This window comes from Anas acuta, chromosome 16 (assembly GCF_963932015.1).
Source record: "Anas acuta chromosome 16, bAnaAcu1.1, whole genome shotgun sequence".
Taxonomy (NCBI): Eukaryota; Metazoa; Chordata; class Aves; order Anseriformes; family Anatidae; genus Anas; species Anas acuta.
In genome coordinates this window covers 7,536,733-7,562,822 of record NC_088994.1, presented here as the reverse complement: position 1 = coordinate 7,562,822, position 26,090 = coordinate 7,536,733, and the positions used below count along the sequence as shown (strand labels likewise).

Here is a 26,090-nt window from a genome sequence, read left to right as displayed (position 1 = left end):
AGGCTTCATTTGGCTGATGCTGAATGAATCTTCTAATTATTCTGATATTCTGGCCACTTACTGTTATCAAGGCTTCGCAATTCTGGAGAGTTGTCTGTTCTATGTGCTTCTTTGAAGCCTTGCACACCCATCCTATACGTCAGGCGTTTTGTTGCTTATATTCCTTGAAATTTTGTTGTTGTTGTTATTTTCTTTATTCTGAGGAGCTGCTTTGAAATTTGTAAAGAAACAGCATTTTCCAATTCCTCTCTCTCCTTCTCATTCATTGTCACTCTTCAGTTTTCAGGCTGGACAACCAACATAGTGGATATTGTCTTGGCACATCATTTTGGCCATGTAAGTAACCAGTAGGTGTTAATGTTGCCCCTGCAACCATACATGGAGCTCTAACTTCTGTATATAACTGCTCTGAAATAGCCCTGCTCCATCAAGGGTTGCCATAGACTGTACAATCTTCTCTATGTGGCAAGCTTGCTCCAGGACTTTGCATGCTAGAGGGAGCAAACACATCCTCATGCATGCACTGACTGTCTCCAGACTCCAGACGTGGTAAGAGAGTAGTGTCCCACACCATTAGTGCTGCAGAACTCCGTCCTTTTTGCTGCCCAAACAAATGTCTGCAGAAGCATGTGGCAGACAGTTCTCTTGTAACCAGCGAAGAGGCATTTGATCTGTGGGTGGAGGACAGATCAGCCGTAAATTGATAGGGGGTTATTGTACATGTCTAGATGTTAAATTGCTGCATTCTCCTCTTCCCCTTTAGCTTCAGCAGAGGCAAAATAGCCCCTCCTGAAACTTTTGGCTACAACAGTGCCTTCTGTTTGGGATTTGCTGACTCCCAATCAGCAAGCTTACCAGGAAACTGAAAGAGGTTGTGCCTCGTGCACACAGCATATGACTCGCAGCAAATCAATACCTGACCTGAAGCCCCCTCGTAACATCACATATCATTACTGAAAGGAGTCATCTAGCTTCCTCCTGCTTAGAGCACATGCTCTTCACACCCCTTCATTATGTATAGTGCTTCCTTGCATTCCTTTTTCTCTCTCTCTCCCCTTTTGGAATGCAATTTCTTCATAGAACTGTGTTGGGATGAGATTTTCCTTTGGTCCCAGTCTTGGCACTTACATATAAAGCTTTGCTTCTTTAACATGAAACATAAGTGGAAAACATTCCTAAAACAGAGTGATTTGTACCCATATAAGCAGTGCTGAGGCTCAAGAGCCAACTTACAGCATCTCAAGATACCGTTATACTCCAGCAGCAGCATGTGCGCTACCATTCTTAAAATTATGATCACATTACCAAAATACTGCACCTTCAGTCATTTCATGGGAACACTTAATATAGCATAGGTATTAATGCAGTCTGGAGTCATTGTCCCTGTAGGGTATTGTTCAGCAGTGAGCGATGAGTGTGGAGGCAGTTCAGTGCTTCAGTATTTTTAAGAATGTAATTTCTTAGACATTATTACATGTGAAGAAAATTTGTCTTCCAATTCTTTTACTTTTGCACAGGAGGAACTGCAGGCAAATCTAGATTTGATCCAAACATACAGGCTTCATATTGCACAGGATATTAACCAAGATAACCTTCAGCTGTTCCTCACGTCATACAACAGGTACAGGATGCTTTTGTGCCTTCTAGATTCAGAATCGTTCCCATACCCATCCTGCTCAGTAGATTTGCTACCATATATATAATCTCTGAAGATCTACATCAAGCTTGCCATGGATCCCATTTTCTGGCAATGACTACTGGGGCTCGTGTCCATGGCATGACACGGGAGGTGGTTACCTGTTGTCTGGTTGCTGGAGCCAGCACACGTGGTTGAATTTTGAATGTTCCAACTATAACCAGTTTCCTCTGATGATCTGATGGAAAATTGTTCTGCTTTGTCTTCCAGTCGCAGAGACCTGGAAATTGAGAGACCAGTTCTTGGCATCAATGAAAATACAGCAAAAACACTCAAGTAAGTTGCTGTTAATCAACCTGTGTTAGTTAGTTAATATGCAGTCCCTTCAGCAGAAAAGCTGTCGCTGCTTCTTAGGAAGATCTAGACCAAGTGCTGGGAAGACTGTTCAGACAGTCCCAGGCTTTGGTGCAGTGCTGTCAGCCAGAGTAGAGCAGAGGTTTCTGGAAGCCCTTTCAGTAAGAACATGTTGACATTCCCCAGAAGATAGGGTCAGAGGAGTAAGAATTTCCACCCAGAAGCCACTGTACTTTTTGAGCTGTTAGTTTGATTGTTTTTCATGAAAAATTAGTTAGGATTTTGTTTGTTGCTGCTGCCTATCTTCCCCTACTCTGTCCAGAAAAGTTATCTGCACAATTCTCATAGAGGGATGGGGAGGGTATGACAGCTCCCGCCTTGGCAGTGACTCATCAGTCAGAGAGCGAATAGTCTGTGCAGAGTACGGCTGAGAAGGGACAGACATTGGAGAGCAGTGCAGAGCAAGTATAAGTAAATTTTCAAGTTCTAAGCAAGGAAGCAAAAGGGGCAAATCATCACCACGTGAAGACTGTGAATTGCAGTGCTGAGGCAGAATACCTGGGCTGGCCTAGACACTGCTGCACAGGCTCTGCTGTTGTCTCCTTGGAAACTGTGTGGACTTCTGCTGCTGCCAGTCCCAGGAGATGTTTTAGCATCTACAGACAAACCCTCTAGATCTTGGCTAACCTAAAGTGGTAGATTTCCTTGCTTGGTCTCCAGGCAAAGCCAATCATGCTGCTCTATGTCGTGCAGACAGCTGTAAGCCACAGAACACTGCCCACTGAAGTGACTCATAGGGATCTGCAGACCCTTAAATAATTCCTATGGAAGTTTGGGTCTCTTTGCTTTTAGGCTTGCTCACAGGCCCTCAGTCTCACAAACCTTAGAGGTACTCCGCTGACTGAGCTCTGTCATTCATGGCCTCTCTAGCGTAACTTTTGCCATCTAGTCACCAGACCAAAGTGGGGTGTCTTGTAAATGAATAATATAAATTCACAGCCACTTGATCAGTGGCCTTCTGGGTATGTTTTACACATTGAATCTTAACTGTTCTTCTAGAATTACAGTACATATAAAAATGGATATGAAAGCACAGATTTCTCAACAGAGGTTTTAATATCATGTTTTTCAATATATTCCCAGAATCTTTTGTGTATCTTTCCAAAATACAAACCAAAATACAGTGCTGGCCAGTAGCCACCCTCAGAGGCATTAAGCTCTGTTGGATGTAGTTATTCTGAAATTCCTGACTTTAAGACATTGGTTCCAGAGAGCATGCTCCCTTCTGTTGCCTGGAATGGTGTTTCTCTCAGCCCTACACCCATCTTTCAACACATCTGCAACAGTAGCGATAGTTGGTGTACATGGAGGGGATGGTATGGGTGCATATGCAAGCCACAGAGGAGGTTTTGATGCAAACAAAATGTCATGGTGTGGGAGCACAGAGGGATTTTGCTTAGCATTGTTAACGTTTCATAAGGCTGTTGGTGCACTGACCTTCTCAGAAATTCCTTAGAAGCAATGGGAAGTAACATTTCTCGTTTTTTTTTACCAGGTGCCCTGCCTTGCTAGTGGTTGGTGACAACTCACCTGCTGTGGAAGCAGTGGTACGTATACACAAACATATTCCTTGCATGACATGAGCCCCAGAGAACATTTAGAAAACCTGCCTTACCCAGCAGTGTTTTCACCTTGTCACAACTAGCCACAAAAAGTATCTCTTTGTCCAAAGCTCTTTTATAGTCCCCAGATATTGAGAACTGTCAGCCACTGGTGGGAGATCCAAGGCTTGGGACGCCTAGTGGCCCTGCAGGGTAGCTCTGAGTTGAAGGTGGCAGGATCTGACTGAGTCTTTGTGCTCATGCGCCTTGGTTAGCAAGCAATATAGAGGACCTCTTTCAAGAACTTGGGTCTTTCCCTGAGGTCTGTCAGGCTACCCCCTGGAGTTTAGTTTTCAATTTATGAATTACTGTTCTCTTCCTGTTGTACTGAGGGTAACTGAGGTTTAAAAATAAGCAGTGTGACTCCAGCTCTGTTGTGGAGATTAGCACAGAGTTCTGCAAGAGCACTGCATCACAGGGAAAGTAACACTTGGTAGCATCTCCTTCCTGTTGTTGTCATTGCAGGCACTAATAACCACTTCCCTCCCAGCACAGTTACACATGTGGCATGGTGCAATGCAGAGTGGTTGTGATGCCTTTCAGAAGGTGACTGTGTGAAGGCTGGGGGGTTGTGAACAAAACAAGTTTCCTTAAGAAACCTGGAATAGTGCATCAGTCTCCTAAAGCAGTAGCTTGGACCTAGGAGCTGTGCATGGAGAACTGCAGGGCTTTTTCTGGTCCTGTTGGCTTTTCACCACTCTGTTCAGTCTGGAACATACGGAAGTCTGAGACTTTCTCTGAATTTTTACTGTACTGGGATAATGTTCCTAAGGGTTCTCATTGCCTCCCAGCCACAGTTGAGTGAGGATCTATAGTCTTCTGGATCTCAACTTGCCTATCTAGTTGCTCAGGTTCCCAGCTCATGAAAATCTCCTCTTCTGGGGCTGCTTTTCCTATAGGTCCCCACCTATTCTCTGTTTGCAGCAGGACTACAGAGAAGTGGCCATTTCCTCCTTGCCTGACTGGGGGATTGTGATTTCTCTCCATGTTGCATAGCACAGAAGTCTGCTTCCCTCATAGTCTTGCTGTCAGAGCTCAGGGGATGCTCCAGGGTTTCATGGTGGATCAGGTTTTGGGGATGCTATCCCATAAATTCATATCCCCATCTCTCAGGCAGTGATGTTCTGTCCCTTGGATGGGAACACCTCATGGCATCTTCCATTCATTGTTCTCTTCCTACGTGCTGTCCGTTTTCTTGCTCAGTCCTTCCTGGCTCTGGAGAAGCTCTCATTGCTGAAGAAAGCCATTGCCTTCAGTGGAGCAGCTGCCCCACATTTTTCATCTGACTGTTCAAGATTTCTGTGTGATATCACGTACCTCTTACCTCCTTTTATTTTAGGTTGAATGCAATTCACGTCTTGACCCAACCAAAACTACCCTTCTGAAGGTGAGTACCATGCCAGAATCATTCCAGCCTGCACAAAGACATATTTGTTTTGCTGAGGCCAGCTCCACTTAGGTGTTTGCCGTCTATACATTTAGCTTCAAGAGGTTTCTGGACAGTTGCTCAGGGCTGTGTTCTCTCCTGTGTGGAGAAAGACTAAGAGGAAAAGAGCTTGTCAGGGGATCCCTGATTCCCTGATTTATGTCCAGTTCTCTGATACCTTCACCCAGCAAGTGGCAGGGAAGATCTAATGAGAATTAGCAGAGGTGCCCTGCCTTCACCCTGCTCACTGTCAGCAACATCACTTTTTATAGCTTTCTACAAGTCCACCCCATCCTCACTTATGGCTCCTCAGCGTGTCAGAAAGATACTGTTTAGAAGTGTAGACCACCAGGTGTGGGGAGAGTGGCAGGGGGAGCTGGGCAGATGCAGGTTTGCTTCTGGGCTTCTAGAATATGGCCTGAGATTGCTTGGTAGTGCTTCAGGATGCTGGGTTTCTTCAGCAACAAGCTCCCAGAAGACATATCACCAGGCCTTGCTTTGGTTTTGGAAACAAAATGATAGAAGTGTGCCTTGTGTCACAGTGCAGCCTGTGCCCTCAGCCTGGTGGGGTGGGCAATGCTGTGCCAGTCCTGGGGCTGGCCTGAGGTGGGAAGGACAACCCAACCTCCCTTTTGTTTTCTGTTGCAGATGGCTGACTGTGGAGGACTTCCCCAGGTGGTTCAGGTGAGAACTGTGTCACAGCTCTTCCCTGGGATTTGGTTTGAGCCCCTTGCCCTGCTCACACTAATGCTGCACTTTCTGTTTCCACAGCCTGGCAAGCTGACTGAAGCCTTCAAGTACTTTGTGCAGGGAATGGGCTACAGTAAGTGGCAAACACAGTTTTCTGTTTTGGGGTGGGTTTGTTCTGAGGGGAACTCAGCCTTTCTGGTCCATCTGAGCCCATTGGCATCTGTGTCCCCACCCATGAGTTAGTGTGGTTGCCAGGACATCCATCCATGCTGGAAAATCAACTAGGGTGCTAACACGTTAGTAAACCAATGTTGTTCCCTGATGTGTGTTTAATCTGCACTACAGCTAGTGCGGTGACCCCTTTGTGGTTGCTGGTGTTGATAAAATGTTGTAAATTCATGTTTGTCCCAGTTAAGGAAAGTGTGCTCCCAAGGTCAGTAAATCTTCTGAAATCTTCTGTGCTACTTTCTGCAAAGGGGAAGGAGTTAGCAAGCAGTACAGCCTCGTGGTTGTGGTGGGTACATGAGAGCTCTGCCCTGTGGCTTCCTCCTTGTGCTTCGTGGCAGAAGAAAATTGTGTCCTGAGTGTGTCAGGCTGAGACTTCCCTTGCCCTTGATGTTCTAGGGACTGAGGACTTCAGGAGAAGAGATTCTTGGTGCACCAGATCAACTCTGTCTCCATTGCAGACACCTTGGCACAGCTCTGCCTTGCTTGCCAGGGTCCAGGGCTAGGAGGTCCCTTCTGTGGATGGTGAACCTTCAAAAGCTGGAACTATAGGAGGGGGTTGTTCCCATGGCTGAGTAACCACTAAGCACGGCCACTTTAGCAGCTGTGGCATTCCCAATGGTCTCCATGTCGCCAGAGCTTCTTTACCAACTCATGGATGTCAGTACTCAGAGGAAGCTGTCCTTTTCCCCAGAGCTCTGTGTGTCTGACATGAACGTAGTGGGATGATGGTGTTCTCCAAGGCTAGCCAGAAGACCCTGACGCTTCAGAGGAGGTTGCTATGTGAGAAAGGCCCCTTTAATCTCACAATCTAAGAGCATTTCCATGTTCAAGTCTCTTGCATGCCTGGTGCTGGAAAAATCAGCAAGTACTGTCATCAGAGCAAGGACTTCAGCAGGGCTTTGGTGGTCAAATGTCTTGCAACAGGATGTGTAGCACAGGGGAAGGATGAGGGGTAAACTTCTATTTATAGAATCAGTAGCTAGTAACAGAACCATTCTACCAACTTCGGTTGGCCAGACTGTTGGGAGTGCTGAGCTTGGTCCAGCAGAGCCTTATCTCGGAGGAGAACAGCAGAGAAACAAAGCAGCTTATCACTTCTAGAAGTGCAGAAGCCAGTTCCCCAATAGCTATTCTTGTTCCTTCTGCACATTGAAACAGCTGGACCTGCCCATGCTGAAACTGCAAGTGGAAAGTAATGCCTTGTAGCTGGAATCTGATGCTGTCAACTCGAGGAAAGACAAAATTTCTGTTCAGTATCCAGAGTTGCAGAGTATACCTCAGTTTCCTCACTTAAGGAAAATGACATCTCTGTTGAGCAGTTACGGTGCATACAGCAGGGAGGTTGAGGAAGTTATGCTGCAGTTTCCAGCTAACATCATAGGAGAGACTTGCCCCTGGTAGGTTTTTGAGTTGGCATCTCCCCAAGATGCTCGTTATCAGCTGTTTTCACAAATACTAGGAGCTTACAGCACAGTGTGTGAGATGGGAGTGGAAGGGAAAGTAGCTTGGGATCCCAGGAGCAGTGCAGCTACTCACACTCTGCAACTAATTGGCTCTTACCTGTATTCATCCCTTTCCTTGTCTCATGTTGTTTCCAGTCCCTTATGTGCAGCTCAGCCACCTAAGCACTGAGTCAGGTACCTTCAACTGTGCATCTGCCTCGGCCCAAGTCTGTGTACTGAGTTGAATGATTCCTCGGGTGCATTGCTCTGTCTCAGCATGTCCTGCTGCTATGGGCTAGGCTGATCCATTGTACAATGTGTATGCTATGGTTTTTCACCTTTCATTTGTATTTTGTTGATTGTTGCATGATTTCAGCTCTGTGGTTTTCTAGAGTGATGAGACTGACTTTCAAAAGGTCACTTGTACAACAGCTGCCTTGGTTTGCACAGACACTGACCATGACTGCACTTGCAAATGATCAGTTACATTTCTGGCATTTGCTCGCTCACCTTGGACCTTTTGAAATTGGGCCTTAAACATCTTGCTTTAGACATGCAAAGACTTAATTTTGGCAGTGAAGAGTGAGTTTTCTTTCCGAGGGGATAGCTCACTCTGTGCTTACTCAGCAACACATATTTGAGTGCCGTGATACTTGCTCTGAGCCTAAGAACTTCCTCCTTTTCTAAGCTGTACTCTTGTTCTCTCTTGCAGTGCCAGCAGCTAGTATGACCAGGCTGATCCGCTCACGTACTCACTCCTCTTCTAGTGTGGGCTCTGGGGAGAGCATCCGCAGCCGGTCTCATACTAGCAACCACGGTGAAGGCAGTGCTGGAACCCCAGAAGGAATTGATCTCCAGGATGCACCTCAAACCATGGAAGTATCCTGTTAAGCAGGAGCCCTTCTTGATTCAGACAACTCCACTCGCCCCCACTGAACCCACTCAGAATCTAGCATTTCATCCAACATGGCATTAACTGTTCTCTCTAACTTGTGCATGCCCATCTGAGCTGCTACCTCCTTGGTAGTCTGTAGTTGGCATTACTTTGGTCCTTTCTGTATGCCCTGGGCATCAGAGCCTCTTTAAAACTCATTAACATTCCGCAGTCCTAGTAAGTCAGGTTACTGTACATGCTGATACCATCTCCTGTGTGTGCTGTATATCAATCCAGATGACAGCCATTGTCTTCCCTGTTCATTTAAATATATTTTTTGTGGCTTTGTGAGGTTTAGAATTGCTTTCTAGTTGTGCTTCTGCTAAAGGACCCTTGCGGTGCAGTTGGAATGGCATCTGTGGGACATGGGAAAGCAAGACCATGATGATGTGAAGTTCCAGGCACTGGAGGCGGGTGGTACTCTTGGCAGAGTTGTGCCTGGAGTGCAGAACCCACCGGGAGGTCTTTGTGTTCCCAGGACTCTTGGCATGCCAAGGAGCTGTGGGGAAGATGAACGAATGGTCAGAAATACTGTCTTGGTCTCATCTCTGTATGTGTGTTAAGGAGCGGAGTGATTTCTTACTTGAGCCTCCTGAAAGGGCAAAGCAGTTAACAAGTCAATGTACACTAACCGAGGTGCACTATTCAACAGAGTACAAGGGATTAAACTACAGCAGCTGCGGCTGCCAGACTGCCTCTGCTGACCCACCTGCCTCTCCTGCGGAGGGGCCAAATGCAGTTAGCACGTAGTCACTGTTCTACCCTGGCACAGGTGAATCTTTAACATCAAACAGGCTGTGAAATGGGCATCAGTGCCCCTCGCCATATGGAGATCCCAAAATCTCCTGCACTGCCAGCTCTGCTTCCTGCTGCTGTCATCCCCAGGCAGCGTGTCTGCATTTTAAGTAAGGATCTTAAGTGAGGCTCAAGAAACACTAGTAAATGACTGCTGTCAGCCGCACATTTGTGTGACTCAGGCCAGCAGTTGAGCAGTGAATGACTGTGTGCAGGTACTGTTTATTCTCTTTGTGGAATTCACAATTTTTCTGCCTTTTTGCATCTGGCTGGGTCACAGAGGGCAGGAGGCAAATGCCTGCTGCGTGCCAGGGTCTAGCTGTTAATGGGAGAAAAGGGATGAGTGGCCAGGCTACTACAGGTCTTGAGAGACGAGCAACACGTCCTTTCTTAACAGCTGAGCAGTCCTGACTCAATGGGAGCCAGCTCCTCCGAGGGTCACACTCATGTTCTGCTCCATTTCAGGTAGGGAATGGGACTGGGAGGCTCTGCCTGAGGGGGACTTTGTACCAGTTATTAAATAAAGCTATAACTGAGTTTCATTGTTACCCTGTGTGCTTGTGTTGTTTCTCTTGGCCTGACCTAGCACTGCAGCCGGTTTTGTCAGTTGCAGTGTTTCCTCCTGTCAGAGGCCCCACGGAAGGGGCAGCGTTGGCCCCCTCTTCCAAGAGGTTTCCTAGGGGCTGGGCAGGAGCCGGGTGGCACAGCATCCCCTGCAAGAGGCTGTCTAGAGGCATCAGGTAGCTGGCCTCTGCCAAAATGCAGAAAGAAGCTTCCAGCTTTGACAGAGTGAGACTAAACAAAAGGCTTGCTACAAAGCGGACGCCGCCAAGAATTGCCTCTGAACAAAGGCAGCAAGTCCTAGGAGCTGTCTTCCCTGGTGAACAGCACAATGCACCTGTGTGATTTACTGGTATAACACAAAGTTAACCTGTAATACCCGTGACAAGGAAGGAAAGTGTAAGCACTGTAAGATCTGTTTACTCTTCAGCCTGCACACATGTCCAGGCAGGTGCAGATGGAGCAATGCTGAGCAACTGATAGTTTAACGTAACTGTTTGTCTTCTGCTTTTCAGATCCAGATTTTGCTCTTAAGTCTCAGAAGTCTGTCATCACGCACTCTCAGAAAGCTATCTGGGCTTCAAGAGTGCTTACATGCTGGTCACAGCTTAGTCCTGGTCCTGCTGTCATGTCCACAGGGTGGGCTCATGCAGCTTCGTGCTTTGGACTTTCTGCAGGCCTTTGGGGAACTGGCACTGCAGGAAGTGAGACAAAGTGTTTTCCAGAACTGCAAACTGATTGAAAGGTTTGCAACCAATTGAAACAGGAAAAAATGGCCAACTGCAGTAAAATAAGTTCAAGTCTACTGAAGACAGGAGAATATGAAAGAGGTCAGTCCCTCCGATACCACATGAAATTCCTCGCTGCTAAATGCAAGTGCTGAATGCAAAGCAACGTGTTCAGAAGAGTTGTGCATGCAGCAGGGTTTTATTCCAGCTGACTACACCGAGAAGTAGCTGGGCAGACAAGTGATTCTTCCCCAAGTTCCCTTATGAAAATACAGAGACAGACCAAAAGAAAGGCAAACACAATATTAAAATGACAACGAAATGACTTAGAGGAAATAACACCACAGCAGGGGTTGATGTGTGCTCACTGAGTGTGTTTATGATGTGCATTTCAGCAGGAGCCCTCACAGCTACAGGCTCCTGTGGACCAAGGAAGGACCAGGGAGGGCAAACAGATGAGATTTTATCAATTTGAAAGAGGGCTGATTAAGAAAGAAGTTTGTTGCCATGGTGGATGTTGTGGTTTAACCCGGCCGGCAGCTAAACAGCACACAGCCGTTCGCTCACCCTCCCCTCTCTGGGATGGGGGAGAGAAATGGGAAAGTGAAGCCCGTGGGTTGAGATAAAGACAGTTTATTAAGACAGGAAAATAATAATGACAATAATGATGATAATAGTACTACTAATAATGTGTATGAAACAAGTGATGCACAATGCAATTGCTCACCACCCGCTGACTGATGCCCAGCCTAACCCCAAGCAGCCCAGCCCCCCCACCCCGGCTGGCCACCCCTATATATTGTCCAGCATGACCCCATACGGTACGGAATACCCCTTTGGCCACTTTGGGTCAGCTGTCCTGGGTCTGTCCCCTCCCAGCTCCTGCTGCACCCCCAGCCTGCCCGCTGGCAGGACAGAGCGAGAAGCTGAAATGTCCTTGGCTTGGTGTAAGCACTGCTCTGCAACAATTAAAACATCGGGGTGTTATCAGCACTCTTCTCATCCTAATCTAAAACAGAGCACCCTACCAGCTACTAGGAGGAAAATTAACTCTGTCCTAACTAAAACCGGGACAGGGGTTCAAAGGCATAAGCGAGGCAAGATTTAAGATTTGTAGTGAGGATTCTCATATGGAGAAGGTAAATTATTTTCACAGAAGCAAGTGCTTTTTTGATAAAAATAGAAGCATCAAAGCAAAACACGAAGTGGGAACAACTATTCCCAGTTAAACAAAAGACAGGATGTTTCTTCAGGTGACAAAAGCAAGGCCAACCAAAACCAGGAGCAAAGCTTGAGCTGAGGACGTGCTTCCCTTGGGCCAGGATCCCAAATTACACCGGTGCTTGGCCCATGTGGAGGGACGTATCTGCACAGTTCCACACCCCGTGGCACTCACGGCTCGAGCTCCCAAGCTGTGGTATTAAAAGCTTGCGTTGTTTTCTTCAGCTGCACGGGGTCATTCTCACTGAGCTCAGCGCAGCTGCAGGTTTCTCAGGGGTGGGCAATGGAAATATTTCTTACTGCCTTGGGCTGAGGTTTCTGAGGGGCTGCTGCTGGGTGCAACACCCTGTGCTGGAGGCTGCTGCGCATTACTCACAAAACCACCGTCCTTGCGGCTTCACTCCTGCAAGCGCAGCCCTGTGGCCCCAGCGGGAGCTGTGGGCAGCCGTGCTCACAGCTGGGCCATGCTCACTGCTGAAAGGCAGCGGCCTTGAATCCTCCTCCACAGGGCCAGGTGATGCTGCAGGGAGTAGCAGCCAAAAAGTGGGGTTTGGAGGGGCTCGGATCTGACCAGGAATTTTCCTTGCTTGTAAGCCTGGAGGGTGCTGCAGCCCCAGGACCACAGCTGGGAATGGCCATCTGGGCCTGGAGGCTTTCAAAACAGAGCCACAGCCGGTGTGGTGTCACTGCTGGTGGAGGAGGAAGTCGGGCTGGGGACCTCAGTGTCTCCTTCCCACCACCACATCTATTACTTGATTTTAGCCTGCAGAGGCAGCTGGGGTGGCTTGCCTTCTGCTGACCCTTTCCCTGCTGCTGGAGCCGAGACACTGAAGCCATCCCATCGCTGCTGCCCCTGCAGAGACGTGGCTGGAGAGGGGCTGGGTCCTGGCACATCACGAGTCTGCACAAACCCATGGGTTCCTCTTGCTTCCTTCCACCCACTCGGTCACAGGGGTTAGCATAGCCAAATGCTGCCACAGCAGTAAGACAAAGGCCCCTTGCCCACACTGTTTGAGTCTGGGGGCCCCATTTTCTTCACTACCACTAATTCAGGAAGATGCCAGGCGGTGCAGAGCAGGGCTTGAGGAGCTGAGCCACATTTGGGCAGGTTGGTGGGCACGCCAGTGGTGCTTTTTCCAGGAGCAGACGAACCTTTGCTCAGCCCCACATATTTCTGCAAGCTGTTTGTTCGCTGCAGCCAGCACTGACCAAACCCAGAGCAGGGGCGTCCCAAACCGCGAGAGCAGTGTGAGGCCATTACGGGTGTCTGCTTTAGTAATACGCTGTTCTTTTCCGTGTGCACTTCACACCAACACGGTGGTTTACGACTGACCAGAAACACAAATAGCAGCAGGATGTTCAGCCACAGCGGCACAACCAGGGCACTGGGGCTGGGGGGGAGGGGGGGTACGGGGCCAGGGAGGCACAGCGGGGCCGTGAGTGGCAGCACGGCGCTTCCCAGCCTAGGGTGAGCTCAGCAAAGCTGCACAAGAAACCCCTGAAGCCTCTCCTTGGGGAAAATGGGGCTTCTCCCCTCATCTGGACCTGGCCAAAGAGGTGTGGAGGTGTGGGGGGGGCCATCAGTGTGGCCGCAGCACCTGGATGAGGGGTCCCTCAGCCTTGCTGTGCTCACAGGCCTTGTGGTGCCTGCTGGTGCTACACGGGGAAGCGAGGCAGGGTGAAGGGCACCACGGGGCTGGGCTGCCCTCACTGTCCCTTGGGATGATCCACCCATCTGTGTGCATGCAGGGAAGCAGTGTGCCAGGAGACCTCTGCTCCACCCAGCGACTGCAGCTCCTGCTGCCTAGCGCCGGTGTCCCGCCCTCCCGTGAAATCGCAGGCCTTAGAAAACTGAGCCACACTCCTGTGGCAGAGTCCGGGGATCAAACATTGTCGCTCATCAAACAGCCCATCTTTTCATTGCAAATATCCCTGCCCTCTCCTTGACCCAAAAAAGATGCAATTTGAGATGCAAATTCAGCCCCAAATCCCCCATACAATGGGGTTGGTTGCAATCGGGGTGCTCTGGCAGGATGTGACCCCAAGCAGGTGCTTGCGCTGAAGGCCAGTTGCTTTTCAAGGATGGTGGTTGTGTTCAGGGCAGCTGTGAAAGTGCTGGATCATCTCCTGGTCACCGTGTGGGAGCCAGGCTGTGAGTTTGGCTCCATCCATGTCCGTGCTGCATGTCTGCACCCAGAGATTGCAGCTGGACGAGGTCTCATCGTGTCTTCCCCAGGCATTTGAGTTTGTGACCACCCTCCAGCTCCGAGTGCCTTGTCTCAAGGTCCAGACTTACTTTTTGGCAAATTGCTGCCGACTTCTCTGCTCCAGCAACATAAGAGCTGGCCCAGCAAAGCCAGAGCCATTTGGGTGGACAAAGAACCACATCGGTGCCACAGCTTCTGGAGCACCACACGTGGCCAAGCTGCAGCCCTGGGGTCCTCTGGCCCCAAACCTCTGCTGCTTCATGGGGTGCAGCTGGTGCCATGTCGGCTGGCCACCAGGTAGGGGATGGCTGAGTCACCCAGAGCTGCAGCTCCCAGTGGCTGTCCCCACACGCCTGGTGGTGAAGGAGAGCCCGGTGGCACCCAGGGCAATGGCTACGGTGGCTCCAGGCAGCTGCCCGAAACTGCACCTGAGGCTTTTCTCACCCCGTACCGAGGCGTCCCTGCAGGCAGTGCTGAGCAGACTGCTGGCTGAGTGAAAACCAGAACCCCCCCGCCATGGTGCGCATGCGTCACAGGAAACACCAGCAGCTGCTGGTGCCCAGGCAGTGCTCAGCCCCATCACCATGCACCCCGAGCAGGCAGCACGGCCAAGAGCAGCCTAGCCTCTGGCTCCAGCACAGGAAAATACCCAAACCTAGAGCAGAAGGACAAGGAGGCAGCGAACAGGACCTTCCCTGAATGAGGGAGCCCTGCAGGAGGATCCCCTCTGTGGAGCCTCAGTGCCTTGGGGACCACGCTGGAGGCACCACCCAGCACAGCAGAGCCCAGCCGATGACTGCCCAGCCCTGATGAGCCTGGTGCGATGGTGACAGCAGCAAGCAGCAGGTAGGTGAAGGCAGCAGCGGAGCCAGGAGGCTCCGTCCATGGATCTGGGTCGTGCACAGCTTTGACTGTGCCTCACTGGGGCACAGAGCTGAAATGCAGTGCTGCAGATAGAGGGGACACTCGTAGCCCGCAGGCACTGTATGAGGACTGGCACCTTCGGGCTCTGCGATAGGCACCCCACATCCCGTGGGAGTCTGGGGCAGGGAAGGCTGGCTGTGCTGAGCGGGTGAGCACAGCCCCACATGGTTCTGTGGCAGCCTGGGGATGGGGGCTTTCTGGTCCCCACACAGCATGTATGCCTTGTCCCCAGGATGGCCCCCAGCCCACCTGGCTGCAGCTGTGGGTCCCCAGATGCTATCCCGTGGGCAGGCGGTTTCCTCGAAGGGTTCCCCTGGGAGCTCAGCCCCAGCCCAGAGCCCCATGGTGCCGATGCACCCGGTGGTGCTGCCCTGCCCCAGGGTGTGTGGCCATACCCCTGAGGCCCAGATCCCGACACGGCTGTGCCATGGGGCACATGGCTGCAGGTGGCCCAGTCCCTTTGCCCACGGACGTTGCCAGGGCCAGCCCAACCCTCTCCTTCCCTTGCAGCCAGTCGTGGCCACGGGTGGTGGCCGGGGGCAGGCGCTGACCCCCACAGGTGCAGCGAAGGATGGGGAGCCTGCCCAGCCGGGAGAAGCCGTTCAGCATCCCAATGGCAGCTGCTGTCCCCACACCGTCCCCGCTGCCCACGCAGGCAGGTGAGTGCTCAGCAGCCCCCCGCACACCCTGGTGGGCACAGTCCTCCCGAGCACTGAGCCCTGTGATGTTCCCTACAGCCCCAAACAGCTTCCTGGCACTGGCCCTGTGCGACTTCCCCTCTGGCTCAGATGCGCCCACTGTCCTGAGGATGGGAGAGCAGCTCCACGTCCTCTCTGAGTAAGTTCCTCACAGTGAGAGGGCACCGCTGGCCAGCAGTGCTGGCACCCATCCCCCGTGGCCACGGGGAGCCCCTTTCGTGCACCCAGCAGCCGCAGGACATCTTGTCCCCTTCCCTGCAGGGACGGGGAGTGGTGGTTGGTGGCGTCCAAGGTGTCTGGCAAGGAGTGCCTCATCCCCAGCAGCTGCGTGGCCAAGGTGTGGCACAGGTAGGTGCTATCCCAGGCTGGCGCCTGGCAGACACAGCCCCATGGAAGGGCTGGGGGCCCATGGGGCACCACCAGGCCTCTCAACCACCCAGCCCCGCTGGTGTCCAGGTTCATTTTCTGTCACTGCAGCCGTGGCTGGGAAATGCCAGCCACCATGCAGCCTGTGCTGCCATGGTATGGCGGAGTGTCCCCCCCCGGAGGGGGGGCTGCAGTGTCCCATAGGCATTGGGGCACCCAAGGGATGGCTCTGCCATCTCCACCCCAGTGTTACGGGGTGGGGGTGGGGGGCAGGGCCAAAGCAGGGGTGCTTTGTTGCTGCTTTCCCACTTCAGAGGAGGAGGGATTGTCCCTGAGGCCAAACCCCAGCCACTGTGCCGGGGCCTGAAGTTCCATTGCTGACACTCAGCCGTGGGGCAGAGCTTGGTGATGTGGCAAGGCGTGCAGGGTGTCCCCAGCCCTGCATCCCCACGCCTCACGCTGCACAAGATTGAGGCCAGGTGCTGCGCCCTGCAGCCCACAGGCTTTGCTGTGGGAGCACCCCACCTGTCCCCATCCCCAGGGCGTGAGGTGCTGCCACCCTGCTCAGGCAGCCACCTCGGCACAGCTCTGCCAACACCCACTGCCCATCCAGGTGGCTGTACGAGGGCATCAGCCGGGAGAAGGCAGAGGAGTTGCTGCTCCGACCTGGCAACCACAGCGGGTCCTTCCTGATCCGGCAGAGCCAGACCAGGAGAGGTGAGTGCACGGCCCCACAGCGTGTGCTGAAGGGGGAGGGAGGGGTGTTCAGGACCCACAGCCCCAGGCAAAGGGGGTCTTTGACCAGACAGGAGGGACAGGCAGTGCTGCTGGGCTGGGGCAGGGTGGCCATGGTGACAGCTCCATCGCATGCAGGACAAAGCCGATCGCCTGAGACTCGCCCAGAGCCCGTGCACAGTGCTGTCAAGTCCTGATATCGCCTCCCCCGCCCTGTCCCAGCCCCCTCTCCCCCCACCTCTCCTCAGGTGCACTTCAAGTATTTCATGGCCTCTCTGCTCTGGGGTGCTGAGGGCACAAGCAGGGCCCTATGCTGTGGGGCTGTTCCTCCATTGCACCTGGTGGCAGGCCCTGTGTGGTGGTTTCCTGGTGCTGCTGCTCTCTGCTTCGTGCCGAGCCTCTTCCTCCACCACAGGGCCCCTTACAAATCAACAAACAGGCTTCCTGCAGCATTTGGTTAAGCAAAAATGTGCAAAGATGAAACAGGGGCCCAATTCCCCCCCCCTCCAGAGGGAACTCCACTGAGCGCATAGCCCTGGCACAGGGCCCAGTCTCAGGGCAGCGCTCAGCTCAGCCCTTCTCCCAGCAGCTTTATGCTCCCTCCTTGCAGCACCACCCCCATCCTGGTGCCATGGCAGCTTTCGGGGGACACTGCTTGGGCCACACCCTGGAACTCTCCTGTCCCCAGGGTGGGGTGCTTGTGGTGTGGGGCTGGCACCCCACGGTAGCTGCATGGGCCCATGAGGAGTTCCCGGCCACCCCAGTTGGGTGGCAAAAATTGAGGCTGCTCCAGCCCGGGGCTGAGCGGGGTCCTGCCCTGTGGCACCCCAGCCCTGCACCCTTGCAGGCTGCTACTCCCTGTCGGTGCGGCGCACTGAGCTCACCTCCTGGGACTCGGTCACACACTACCGCATCCACCGCCTGGAGAACGGCTGGCTCTACATCTCTCCGCGGCTCACCTTCTCCAACCTGCACGATCTCGTGGACCACTACACAGGTAAGGACTGCCAGTCCCGGGGCCAGATGTCACCTACCAGGGCCCTGCGGGGAAGCAGGTGGGCAGTGGCACCTGCCCATGGGGCTGATGTGCAGGAATGGGGGCGCTGCACTGATGCCCCTGGCCCCTGCCCAGAGTGTGGGGAGGGGCTGTGCTGTGCCCTCAGGCAGCCCTGCTCCATGGAGGGTGCGAGGGCAGCTCCAGCCCTGGCCCAGCCCACCGTGGTGAAGAAGCCATCACTCAACTGGAACAAGATCGACAGGTAGGGTTGGCTACCAAGGTTGTGGGTTCCCCCTGTGGGGCTGGCACTGCCTGCTGATGGCCCCATCTGCCCCTTGCAGTTCTGTCCTGTTGTCGGAGGCTGTGCCACCACCAGAGGAAGAGGAGGATTCCCCCATCAGCCTGGGCCTTCGGGAAGCTATCAGCTCCTACCTCCTCCTGACAGATGGGGAGGTACCAGAGATGGGCTCTGCAGGGAAAGGGGTGAAGAACAGCTGAGGGCAGGACCCCGCTCAGCTGCAGCCCCAGGATGGGCACCCGGGCCTGGTCACAGCCTTCACCTGCCTCAGCTGCTGTCATTCACCACAGCTGAGTGCCCAGGGGCTGCGCTCCTGGGGAGTGAGGCCCCTTCAGCACTGATGCCCAGGCACTTCAGGACACGGCAAGACCTCCATCCCAGCCCTGGGTTTCCTCGCTGTGATCTGCTGAGCCCTCAGGCATCACCCCAGGCCTCTGCCTTCTGCTCCCATGGGACGCTTCCCCGACTGCTCCACAGAGAGGGCCTGCGTCTGGCCTGGCCGCAGCTGTGCTCACCGACAGCAATGCAACTCAGGCAGAGGCACAAACCAACCCAATCAGGCCCCTCATTTCACGTACAGATTATTGGTTTTTGGGTGATGGTGTCGTCTGTGCAGCACAGGGCCTGGGAGCCCCCCCTTTTAGTCACTCCCTTCAGCCTGATGAGGAACAGACCCTGCCCCAGAGCAGAAGCAGCCAGGAGGAGACCACCCCTCTTTCATCACAAGAAGCTGCTTTTTAAACCTTTAAACTGGCCATTAACCAGGATCCTGCTGGCCACACAGCAATAACTTTCTAATATCTTAATGAAAGAGCACCTCATTAACAGGTGAGGGGTGGTGACTAAATCATGAGCTGACAGCTGAAGCAAGCAGTGCCAGTTTCCATCCACTGCATCTGTGGGGGCTTTGCCTGTGCTGTTGCCCCTGGCACGGATGGTTCCTCAGGGTACATTAATCAGGCCTAAAGGTTTAAAAATGTTTATTTTAATTGATGTTCTGGGTGGGGTAGGGGGAGAAATTGATCCAACAAAAGGACTAGGTGAGAGAAGAGTCAGAATGCAAACACTGTTGTCAAACGCTGATCTTAGCTACAACTCTTTCAGCCAGATGAAGCAGGCTGTGACCTCATTAAAAGCAGTATAAATGCATCAAAACAGAAAGACAACTGAGCCCTCATTTTCAGCAGCCCCTTATCAGCAAAGAAAGGTTTGGGGAAAGCGCCTGAAGCTTCCTCTGTGGTGAGAATTTATGTAGAAGCGATTTCGCTGCCTAGTAACCTTCTTTCCTTCCTTCTTTGAGCTCTCAGAGGTTGCTGCGGCAAGACCCCAACTATTGACATGTTTCTGAACTTTTACACACTCAATAATCACTCCATTTTTCACATCTAATTTGCTCTTGCACATCCATTGCAAATTTTTACCTTTCCTTCTCTTAAGCAGCCTGTAACTTTACACGCTTGCTCAGCCTGGGCCCAGGTGCCACCTGAGGGCAGGGGCTGCCCTCCTCTTGGCCCCCAGTGGGGTTTCTTCTTCAGCCTCCAGTTTGACCCACGGGCAGCCAAGGCTGCTGCTGGCGCCGGAGGAAGCTGCAGTTAAGCAGCTGCCTCTCTGCTATTTGCATTCTAGTGATTTTGTAAAAACGCCTGGCTCCAAAGCCAATATAAGTCCTTCCCAAGCCCATCTGCCTCAGAGCCTTGCTTCCTTCCAGCCCCATGGCAGTTCTGCTCCCAGCCCTAGCAGCTCCTGGTTCTGCAAAGACTTCTCTCCTGCTGGGAAGCATAGGCACAAACCCCAGCGCTGAGCAGTGTTGTGGCCAAGGCTTCTGCTTCACGGTGGGATCCCAGCCTCACTCCCTGCAGCACAGCACTGCAAGGGACAGCCCCAAGGGTGCACGGGCAGCAGAGCCCTGCCAGCTGCCTCAGGCTGCCAAGGCAGGCCAGGGGGAAGGGGCCTGCTGCTGCAGGCTGTCCTCAGTGCCCAAGGTGCTCCAACTGCTCAGGGAGTGGCTGGGCAGACGATGCTCTCCCCTGCATCAGGGGCATGCTGAGCCTGCAGAGATGTGGCCATTTTGGCCAGATTAGCCATATGGTGGACAGCACTGACCTCTTCTGAAAGTTGAAATTATGAGTACTTAGCGACATGCAAACTGCAGCATCTCACTGAGCCCATGCTCTGCTCCTCCCAATCCTCCACAAAACAATTTCATAGAATCATTAAGGTTGGAAAAGACCTCCACGATCAGCTGGTCCAACCATCACCTTACCATCACTCTCACCCCCTAAGCCATGTCCCTAAGCACCACGTCCAACTTTTCCTTAAACACCCCCAGGGACAGTGACTCCACCACCTCCCTGGGCAACCTGTCCCAATGCCTGACTGCTCTTTCTGAGAGGAAATGTCTCCTCATTTCCAACTTAAACTTCCCTGGTGCAACTTGAGGCCATTCCCTATCATCCTGTTACAAGTCATTTGTGAGAAGAGGCCGACTCCCAGCTCCCCACACCTTCCTTTCTGGTACTTACAAAGAGCAGGAAGGTCTGCACTCAGCATCCTCCAGAACACCCCCAGTTCCCTCAGCCACTCCTCGTAGGACTTGTGCTCCAGGCCCTTCACCAGCTTCGTAGCCCTTCTCTGGACATTCTCCAGGGCCTCAATGTCCTTCTTGGACTGAGGGGCCCAAAACTGAACAGAGCACTCGAGGTGCAGACTCACCAGAGCAGAGTATGGGGGAACACAATCACCTCCCTGCTCCTGCTGGCTGCACTATTCCTGAGACAAGCCAGGATGCTGTTGGCCTTCTGGCCACCTGGGCACGCTGCCGGCTCATGGTGAGGTGAGCATCGACCAACACACCCAGATCCTTTTACTCCGCACAGTTTTTGAGCCACTCTGCCCCAAGCCTGTAGCATTGCATGGGGTTGTTGTGGCCAGCGTGCAGGAATTGGCACTTAGCAAGTTGAACCTCGTCCCATTGGCCTCTGCCCATCAATCCATCCTGTCCTGCTCCCTCCTTTTTCTGCAGAACCATGGCCACCAAGCCTTTGCTGAGATGAAAGGGACTTCTGAAGGTATTTGAATGAGCTGCACAACAATCAAAGCATCTCCTTTTGGTCCCCTCTTCAGAGGACACAGCTACAGCTGCAGCCTAGATTCAGTGTGGCGCTCAAGAGCCAATACTCTTGCCACTCTAAGGCATAGAAAAGCAGCACTTTGTGAGCAGGTTCTCTTTCAATGACCCTTGCAGCAGCACACAGACTCAATCCACCTATCAACCAACTGCTCGGAAGCCTTCAGCAGTACGTACATGTACAACCCTGCCTCTACCCCAGGTCCATAAGCATGGGAAACAGGCACCCACACTGTCCTTAAGCATGGCATATTTTTAATACTCACAGGCATTGTTCAGCCATTACCGATGCAAAAACTCTACCCCCCCCCCCTTATTTATTATTATTATTATTTTTAATCTAGTTTTTAGAAGCTCTGCTACTATTGCCCAAGCATTCATTATCTGGAAGAATTCCTCTTAGGTTTGCAGTTTTGCTGTGTTTATGTATGGTCTAATGAGGAAAAAATGTATTGTTTTCTGAGGTTTTGATTACTTATTTGAACAGTACTTTATTGTGGGGAGAAGAGTGCAGAGCTCCATGCATTGTCTTCACAAGAGTGAGGAGCTGTTGAAACACCAGCACTGCAGCAGCAATGCTGCTCCAGCATCAAATCAAGCGTGAATGAGATTCCAAGGTCTGGATGACAATCAATGGTGTATCATTGTAATTACAATAGCTGATAACGTGGACAAGTAACAGTGAGAATATTCAAATGTTTGTGTATAAAATTTCTTAGACTGACAAAGCCTCAAGGTGAATCTACCCATGTGTAGGCTGATGATGTGGCAACTGTCTCCTGACATGACAGTCTACCCCCAGGAGAACCCTAACACCAAAGTAAAATAGAAAGCAGCTCACAGCAGAGGGCACACATTCCCAAACACAGCCAGCCACTGCACACATTTCAGCACATTATTTCACACTGCTGATCACTGAAACATCAGAGCCAGGTTTTCTAAATGTGAGCAGATTTCATTCAACCATGAAACACAAGCCTGGCTCTGCCATCAGTGGCCTGTTTCTCTGGGCTTCACAAGCCAGGCTCCAGCAGAGCAGTACCTGCTGGCTTTACAATCTTGGAGCTCTACTGGAAGCTTGTTTCAAGAATGAAGTTATGCAGACCGGCTCGTTAGGACAAAGGAACAAACTTTCCTCGTGTTTATGCTTTATCATCACTCCCTTGTATAGCAAAGACTCAGCTTTTCCACTAAGCTTGTTGCTGCTGCTGGCCTTCAGTTTGACTGGTAGCTTTTAGGATTAGTCACAGGTGCTACATAACCACTCCCTTCTAGCTCAACCCTCCCAACTCTACCTGAAACACCTGCAAACCCACTGCCTAAGGGGCAACATCTCCACCTCAAAATAGTACTGAAATTATACTTGGGCCTTTTGTGAAAGAAATCACTGAAGAGATGAGCCAGGTGCCTCTCACTGACACTGCAAAATACTCTGCAGCATCTCTGGTGGGCTCCATCATTGAAATATATATATTTTAAGTGTTCAAATAATTATTTTTTTTTGGATTTGTGAATAAAATATAAGCTCCCCTTCTAAAACAGTATAACACAGAGTTTACCTATTAGGAATATCTATGAGACAGATCTGGAAAACAATCACTGATGCTTTGAGAACAGTTAAGATCTCCATTCTACTCTAACTACTGTACCTATGTTTCAATGTGAAGTGTACACAAGAGTCCAAAAATATTTTAGTGAATAATCATTAATTGAAACAAAGACTTTACTAAGACTTAACCAACAAAAACCTATTTATTTATTCCAAACACCAAGGTACAGTTTTCAAGTTTTGCAAATATTGCTCCAAAGCAAAATTTTATATACAGCGCCCTCAGTTCTAATAGTGCATTAACAAAGACAAATATACTTATGTATCCACAGTGCAATGTTTGCTCATTTCATCAAGGCTCCACGTTGCATTCACTTACCAGTGATTTAAAGAAACATAAAAAAGTGACTTGCCAGACCAAACAGTTGGTCCAGACTAAGAAATAACAATGTGGAAACTTACAAAAAAAAAAAAAAAAAAGGACAAAAATGAATCCAGGAAAAGTACATTAAAGAAACTTTCCTGAACATGAAAAATGCTAGTCTATTTTAAATAAATATTTTCAGTCTTTACCTGCAAGAACTTATTCTCTAGCTCTACTAAGGAAAACAAGTCTCCAGTATGTCATTTCACTCAACCATCAGAACTGTCTTTTCTTCCAAACCATAAGTATTGCCCTGAGAAAAAAAAAAAAAAAAAAAGGAAAAAAAAAAACACAGCAGAAGTAAAAACTTAAAATGAGCACACAAAAAGCAATTGCTCGGAAAGAAGTTCCACTCTGGAGAAGTGTCTGCTCAGGAACTGACTTGTCTTCACACCCTCAAACTGCAAGCACAGCTGGCTCAGTAGCAGCTATATTCTTCTCAGACTCCTGGTGGAAACACGTGCTTTGAATTTCAACCAGGGAACACCCTTCTGGTCATTCTAACCTGAAAAAACCACAAACCTTCACAGTTGTTTGTAGTCCTCCTTTGATGCTGTTCTGGTTGGTTGGTTAACGTTGCCTGGTCTAGAGCTACACACAGCATTTATAAATTGAGGTGTCATTAACAGGAGAGAGAGAGTATAACATTGGTATCATCTTCAGAGATCGAAGTGCTACTTAAATATCACATAAGCTTTATTCCAACTGTGTTACAGAAAAATAAATTTATTTTTCTGCTGTACATAAGTTGTATTCACTATATACCAACTACAAAACTGTGAGACAAATTATTCCCTGAAATGACTCCTGGCACAAAAGCTTTAGTTACTACTAGAGAAGCCTAATTATTTTTGTCTGTAGTAACTGATTAAAATATTCACTGTGTAGATACTGTTAACTTAAAATTTCCAATATTATTGTAGGAATTTACATAGTAAGTCATTATTCTTTGCAGTATACAAACGTTACAGGCTCATATTCAAGATTAATAAATTGTATAGTTACGGGCCTTCCAATGACAACTGTTCTTTGATTTTACCCTTCAGTGTTACCATCACACACAAAAATCAAGATACATCCAGATTTTTCAGGACACCCTCTCAATGCAAAAACAGCTTAGCATTTTCAACAGTGAACTTAACTCGGCAACGTTAGGGAAAGAAAACTGAAGTCGCAGCCATTATTTATGGAGCTATGATCTGCAGTTGAAAGGCTCTTAACATTTCAAATACTTACAACACATCAATGTTTCAAAAAGTACTGTATAATATAACTTGAACTTAAGCAGCATTTTCACCTTGCTCTGACAAAATAATACAAACCAGAAAATTAAAACATAAGGTAGAAAAAGGGACTTTGTGAACATACTGTTAATATAATAACCCACTCACTGTCTGTGAGGACAGTACCTCATGCATAGATCTTGAGGCTTTATTTACACAAATATAAAATAAACTGATTCCCAAAACCACACATTCATAGTAAGTCTTTACAATGAACACGTTCAGAGTATTGAAAAAAATCTACATTTCAAAATATAACCGGAATGGCAATTATTAACAAATGGGTAGAAAACTACATAATGTCCATTACAGACCTTGCTCAAGTCTGGAACTCCAAGCACTCCCAGTCTTTTCACGGCAGTATCTTATACTGCCACAAGGGTGTGGGTGTCCTGCTAGCACTAGCTCAGGAGGCACGGTATGGCCATAGTGAAGAGTTCAAGAATGCACAAACACAACGTTAAGGGGTTTCCCCAGTACCAAGTCACGTGAGAGTGACAGGATAAATATGGAAAACAATCATTTATTCCGAAAGTAAGTGCAATCCACCTGTGACCTTCTGCTACATTATTTAACATAATAGAAGGGGAGAGTTAGGCCACTGTTACTTGCAAACTTCCACGTAACAATTTATAGTTAAGAGCAGGACATTCATACTTACTACGTCTGAAAACTGTTATAACATTTCCTAATGATTAAATACTGTGTGCTATTATGCATAAACCAGAAGGAATAAAACATGACACAAGTCACTTAAACTATGCAAAGTTATTTACAACCTCTGTCAACTAAACATTTTTGGCTCTTAGAACTCTGTTCTTCAGTGGCACAAATTTTAGTCAATTTAATTATGAAAAAAGTCTACCGTTTCAATGAACAAGTTGTAAGGAGTGAAAATTTAAGTATAATTTATCAACAAACACACAACCTTTGAAGACAACAGTATTAACCTCTTCCATATTGTTATAATTGCCTAATAAACCCAAAATTATGAGATAAAATTAACCTTTTTTGCTGTTCTTTGAACAGCAGTTCTTCACAAATCCCTGAAGTCAATCTGCATCACATGCAACCAGCATGCTAATTCATTTAAATACATAGAGCTGTTCACATCAGATGCTCCAACTTCACTCAATAACAGTCTCCAATACTTTCTAGTCTCATGATGAGCAGCAAAGTGCAATCTGTTGCACTTTGCCTAGGTCCGTTATAAGCTGCTTTATACAATGTTTGAGTTGTGGGAGTCGAGCTAGTGGTTCTGGTGGCTCCAGCTCTCCTGTATAATCCAGCCAACTCTCCAAAACTGCAAAGAGAAACAAAACTGTCACCATTTCAGTTCTCAGCAAATAGATCTTAAGCCACAAGTTCTTTAAATAATCAATCATTGCAAATAGCTTTTGATACAGTGTGATAAAAATAATTCACATTTAAAGGAAGTTAAAAAAGAACAAACAGATGTTCCCAGGAAAAAGCAGTGCAGTAAGGGAAAACTCATGACCAGACACTGTGAAATCTAGTGCTAATTTTCCTCTGACCTGTCAATTCCAGAGCAAGGATGCTGTGGTACAGAAAGATTATACTATCAGAGTAACTTAAGATCAGATCCTAAAACAACAGAACAGTAATGTAAGAAGTTTGCCATCCACACAGACAACTGGGCAGGCAATAGTAACTAGATAAAAGAAAATGGAGAGGAAACCTAAAAGCATAAACAGCAGACTACTACACAAAGAAAACAAATTCAGAACAAATCCCTCTTCTAAGCTGCTCAGTGTGAAATGTGAACTAGACATACTACTGACTGAG

The 26,090-nt window shown here is 49.6% G+C and overlaps 3 protein-coding genes across 13 annotated transcripts in view; 2 read left to right on the top strand and 1 right to left on the bottom strand.

The window, feature by feature from the left end:
• The window catches only part of NDRG3 (NDRG family member 3), a 55,202-nt gene extending 45,488 nt beyond the window's left edge, over window positions 1-9,714 (top strand). For 2 of the 4 annotated variants that reach the window (XM_068700230.1, XM_068700231.1), the window contains exons 9-16: window positions 280-336; window positions 1,518-1,621; window positions 1,907-1,972; window positions 3,546-3,597; window positions 4,991-5,038; window positions 5,726-5,900; window positions 7,594-7,632; window positions 8,150-9,714. In XM_068700230.1, coding sequence (XP_068556331.1) covers window positions 280-336; window positions 1,518-1,621; window positions 1,907-1,972; window positions 3,546-3,597; window positions 4,991-5,038; window positions 5,726-5,900; window positions 7,594-7,632; window positions 8,150-8,328 — 720 coding nt within the window. In that variant the 3' untranslated portion in view covers window positions 8,329-9,714. The remainder of the gene's footprint in view (window positions 1-279; window positions 337-1,517; window positions 1,622-1,906; window positions 1,973-3,545; window positions 3,598-4,990; window positions 5,039-5,725; window positions 5,901-7,593; window positions 7,633-8,149) is intronic. The other 2 variants (XM_068700232.1, XM_068700233.1) reach the window with 2 other exon arrangements.
• Window positions 9,715-14,405: 4,691 nt separating this feature from the next.
• On the top strand, window positions 14,406-23,066 carry SLA2 (Src like adaptor 2). Its single transcript, XM_068700686.1, has 8 exons — window positions 14,406-14,729; window positions 15,318-15,466; window positions 15,545-15,644; window positions 15,767-15,853; window positions 16,485-16,588; window positions 17,454-17,603; window positions 17,739-17,865; window positions 17,945-23,066. Exons 2-8 carry the CDS (start codon window positions 15,379-15,381, stop codon window positions 18,099-18,101), a joined length of 813 nt encoding a protein of 270 aa, XP_068556787.1. The 5' UTR covers window positions 14,406-14,729; window positions 15,318-15,378; the 3' UTR covers window positions 18,102-23,066.
• The window catches only part of PHF20 (PHD finger protein 20), a 73,468-nt gene continuing 70,139 nt past the window's right edge, over window positions 22,762-26,090 (bottom strand). For all 8 annotated transcript variants that reach the window (XM_068700683.1, XM_068700681.1, XM_068700679.1 and 5 more), the window contains one exon: window positions 22,762-25,587. In XM_068700683.1, the coding sequence (XP_068556784.1) occupies window positions 25,445-25,587 (143 nt within the window). In that variant the 3' untranslated portion in view covers window positions 22,762-25,444. The remainder of the gene's footprint in view (window positions 25,588-26,090) is intronic.